The following is a 4206-nucleotide window of genomic DNA, read 5'->3' as shown; positions in this document are numbered from 1 at the left end:
AGCCTCTTCTCCCTTTATTTCAGACTCCGGTATTGGCATACCTTTTTTTGCGGGGAGAGGTCATGCCCAGGGTTCTTTTCCTGTTATTGTTTATTAATTAGCAAGTGGTTCTTAAGCATCCTCTGTTCTCTTCCTAATTCCCTACTTCCCTCCACAGGTACATTTTCCAAGAGTCCCTATGGAAAGTGGGTGGAAGAGAAGGCCAATATGTGGGGTTGTGGCCTTTAGTTCACAACCCAAATTTGTTTTCAAATTNTTTAGCCCCAAATTTGTTTTCAAATTTACTTAAGTTAATCTGAGCGGGAAAAATGTCTGTGTATATAAATATATATATATATGCGCCAAAATACGTGTGNCAACCCAAATTTGTTTTCAAATTTACTTAAGTTAATCTGAGCGGGAAAAATGTCTGTGTATATAAATATATATATATATGCGCCAAAATACGTGTGCAGGTGCGTTCTCACCTTTCTAAGGGCCATTAGGTTCTCCTGTGAAAGCGTGGGGCATGGGTGAAGGGGGTCAAACCTATTCCTTAAAACAGCACTATTTGGAGCATAACCTCATTTGCGCGGATGGTATTTCAGGCAAATTGTACTTAAAGGCAGAAAGCGTAGGAGTCTTCCCTCTCTGTGATCGTGGGCAAGTCACGAAACTTTGGGGCTTATTTCTTGTAAACTGGGAATAACCTTACTGGGTTATCGAAAGAATCAATGGAATAACCTAAGTAGAAGCACCTTGAGAAATAACGACGCCGGTTTCTGTGAACAGGGACGCCGAGCACCCGGAGTCCCACCCGTTGGGGTTCTTATCCCCTTCTCCTAACTCGGAGGCCGCGTCACACAGAGAGCCAGCGGCGGCAGGGGCTTGTCTCCATGGCAACGGCTCCTCCATCCCGGGCCGGCCCCCAACCCCGCCACGGGGACCGGAAGCAGCTTCCAATCGGGTGCTTCCCCGGCGTCTTCCGGCTATAGCGGGGTCGCTCTTCCCGGTCGGGAGGTGAGAACTGAGGCCCCTTCTGAGCCCCTAGGCCGCGGGGAGAAGCGTCGTCCCCCGAGGGTGGGAGGAGGCGGCTGCGGACCTCTGCACCGTCGCGAAACAGCCCTCCCGGCTCCTCCCTCCGCGCACCGCCTCTTTATACCCGCCCCGACTCCTGTCGCCCCCTGGCGCCTCCCGCGGCCGCTACCTGGTCCCGCACCTCCTGACCCCTCACGCCGCGTCCGCACGCCCCTCCCTTCGTCCTCCCGGCGCAGCCCCGTGGCGCGGGCCACCGCCTCCGAACCCGCTCGGCCGCCAGCCGGCGCGCGCTCACCTGCGCTCCTCGCAGCGTCCCCCGCTCCCGCGCGCCGCCCGCAGTCTCGCGGGGCTGCGACCCGCGCGGGAGGGGCGCTGGCGGGGCGGGGCCGGTGGGCGACGTGTCCGGGGACCCTCGGGCGCCAGCCCTCTGCGAGCCGGCCCGCTGGAGGAGGGATTTTGGCGTGAGAGTCGGTCCTCTGCGTAAGGACCGCGGATTCGGGGCTCTCAGCGAAGCCTCCCTCCAGGGAGCCGGCTCGTGACTGGCCCGCGTGCGGTGTTGGAGGTTCGGTCTCCCCGTCTCCTGTGTAGCGCCGAGAGCTGCTGTGCAGGCGGCACGCGTCGGCTGCTGGTGCTGAAAAGGCAGAGTGCGCCCCTGCCGCCCCCCTCTCTCCGTTGACTTCCAGAGGCTGCTTTAGTTTATGGTCCCTCAATGTAACGCCCCCAAACGGCTTCCAAACTCAAGGCCTCAACCCTTCCCGCCGCTCAGGTCTCGACTCTAGAGTCTGTCCCGGCCCAATATCATCCGGGTCTGCTGCTCCGTCTCTGCACTGGGACCCCGGCCCCCGGCCTCTTGACCACGCAGCACCGTGGGTAAGTGGACGGCCTGGATTCAGACCCCCAGCCCTTCCTCTTTCCCCGTGGTCACCGTACCTGAGCTTGCCTTGTTAGGCTCCTCATCTACAACGCGGGCATGAAAATAACCGTACAGGGCTTTTGAGAGGATTTAAATAAGTTTATATTTAAGGGGCTGAGAAAAGTGGTAGGAAATTCTCTGTGTCATTTGTTATCATTTGCTACATTGCAATCACTATTGTATCATTTATTTGGTAACATTGTCTCTCTCCCTCTAGAATATAAGCTTTAAGGAGCCACAGGCTTTGTTCAGTTCACTGCTGTATCTTTGGTGCCTAGAACAGCGCTTGATGAAGTTGGGGGGGGGGTGGTAGAATGCCTAAAGAGGAAAAACGGGCACATACAAGATTTTTAGCCATCAGTTACCAGTGATGCATATACTAACATGGTGCTGAAAGTGTCTTTCTACCCCCCTTCTGCTAACAAGCTAATGACACTTGGAGAAATTGCTGCCCTCATACATCACTATATGGCTCTTGACATTGCGGATTGATAAACAATCTTCTCTGTAATTCATTTGATAATACATTGCAGTACATTTGCCACTCTCCTTTGAGCCCAACAAGCCAAGTCCTTGGGATATCCTTGAATAACTTGGAGAAAAAGATTATATTCCCGAAAATGTGCCTCCCAGCGTTATTTATGATAGTAAATATTAGAAACAACCCAAACATTCTTTGAGGAAGAAAGGTAAATAATAAAGATGTTACGGATTGGAAGTGGAAGTAACATGATTAAATGGAAACACATTAAGATGAGGGAATATGCAATTACTTTTTCTTTTGAATGGTTCCTTTACTGTCAAAATAGTATTGTTTTAATACTGTTTGATAGTATTAAATGTAATGTTATATTTAATACTGTTTAATAGTAAAACGTTGAAAAAAATCCACACGAAACTACTTCTTTCATGAGACTCTTGGTTAGCACTCTTTGCAGCAGGCTAGAAAAATATTAATTGGCTCTTTGAGCCTGCCCGAGAGTCATAATTTTTCCTCAATCTTCCGTTATTTCTGCTCTCCTGGAGTTCCTGCACAATCTTGGCTGATCCCTTATTGTGACTCTTGGTCAGCCTCGTGTGCATGATTTGCAGAATAAATTGGGAAATGCTCATGCATAAGAATTAATGCATCTTAGCTCTTTGATTCTCTTAAGGAAGTATTCTTTGAAAGCATGGTTTATACCAACATTAAGGGCAATGCTTTCAGTATAGTCTTATGTTTCTTTTCTTTTCCTTTCTTTCTTTTTCTTTCTTTCTTTCTTTCTTTCTTTCTTTCTTTCTTTCTTAAGATTTTATCTATTTATTTGACAGAGAGAAAGAGCACAAGCAGGGGGAGAGGCAGGCAGAGGGCGAGGGAGGAGCAGACTCCCTCCTGAACAGGGAGCCCGATGCGGGGCTCCATCCCAGGACCCCGGATCATGACCTGAGCCAAAGGCAGACGCTCAACCGACTGAGCCATCCAGGGGCCCCTAGTCTTATGTTTCTAATCTTAGATGTATTGTTCTAAGAAACATTTGTCGGTGTCTTGTTCCCACTTGTTTCTTTAACCATATTTAAGGAGTGTCCATAAGGAAAACTTCACCTTCTTGAAGATTAAAGCCTACCTCTCTGTTCCCAGTCCAAATGTTTGCAAAACTGAGAAAGTCATCACTCCTTCCACAAACTCCAGAGGAGTCTGACAGCATTCTGATAGTGAAGATGGAAGAGGAAGAGCCAGCCTGTGATCTGGACTCCAGCCTCCCCTGGAGCTGCTGCTGCAGTCCAGAGACCTTCCGCCAGTGTTTCAGGCAGTTTGGCTACCAGGAGTCCCCTGGGCCCCGGGAGGCTCTGAGCCGGCTCCGGGAACTTTGCTACCAGTGGCTGAGGCCGGAGGTGAACTCCAAGGAGCAGATCCTGGAGCTGCTGGTGCTGGAGCAGTTCCTGGCCATCCTGCCTGAGGAGCTGCAGGGCTGGCTGCGAGAGCACCGGCCCGAGAATGGAGAGGAAGCCGTCACTCTGCTGGAGGAGCTGGAGAAAGATCTTGACGGGCCAGCTGAGCAGGTACAAAGGCATCTGGTGAGGATGAGTGACCAGGTTGAGTCAGGAGCTCCAGGGCAACAGGCGGGGTGGGGGGGGGGGGCTCGCAAACTGTACTCCTACTCAGCACACCGAACATGTAGGGTGGTGAATGCACTCCCGCCTGTGCCAGAAAACAGTGTGTGGCTCTGCTTTCTTCCTCCCTTTTCCTGTATCCCAGGATGTTTACTACGTAGTTTCTTCTCTATTAATTTTTTTTT

The 4206-nt window shown here is 51.0% G+C and overlaps 1 protein-coding gene across 1 annotated transcript in view; it reads left to right on the top strand.

The window, feature by feature from the left end:
- The first annotated feature begins 1007 nt into the window (after positions 1-1007).
- Positions 1008-4206, top strand: part of LOC117795944 (zinc finger protein 396-like) — a 10223-nt gene continuing 7024 nt past the window's right edge. The window contains exons 1-2 of the mRNA XM_034642201.1: positions 1008-1887; positions 3549-3970. Coding sequence (XP_034498092.1) covers positions 3554-3970 — 417 coding nt within the window. The 5' untranslated portion in view covers positions 1008-1887; positions 3549-3553. The remainder of the gene's footprint in view (positions 1888-3548; positions 3971-4206) is intronic.

The sequence above is a fragment of the Ailuropoda melanoleuca genome, chromosome 14 (assembly GCF_002007445.2).
Source record: "Ailuropoda melanoleuca isolate Jingjing chromosome 14, ASM200744v2, whole genome shotgun sequence".
Taxonomy (NCBI): domain Eukaryota; kingdom Metazoa; phylum Chordata; class Mammalia; order Carnivora; family Ursidae; genus Ailuropoda; species Ailuropoda melanoleuca.
Note: the sequence above shows the minus strand (reverse complement) of the source record. Positions and strands in the feature narration are given on the sequence as shown.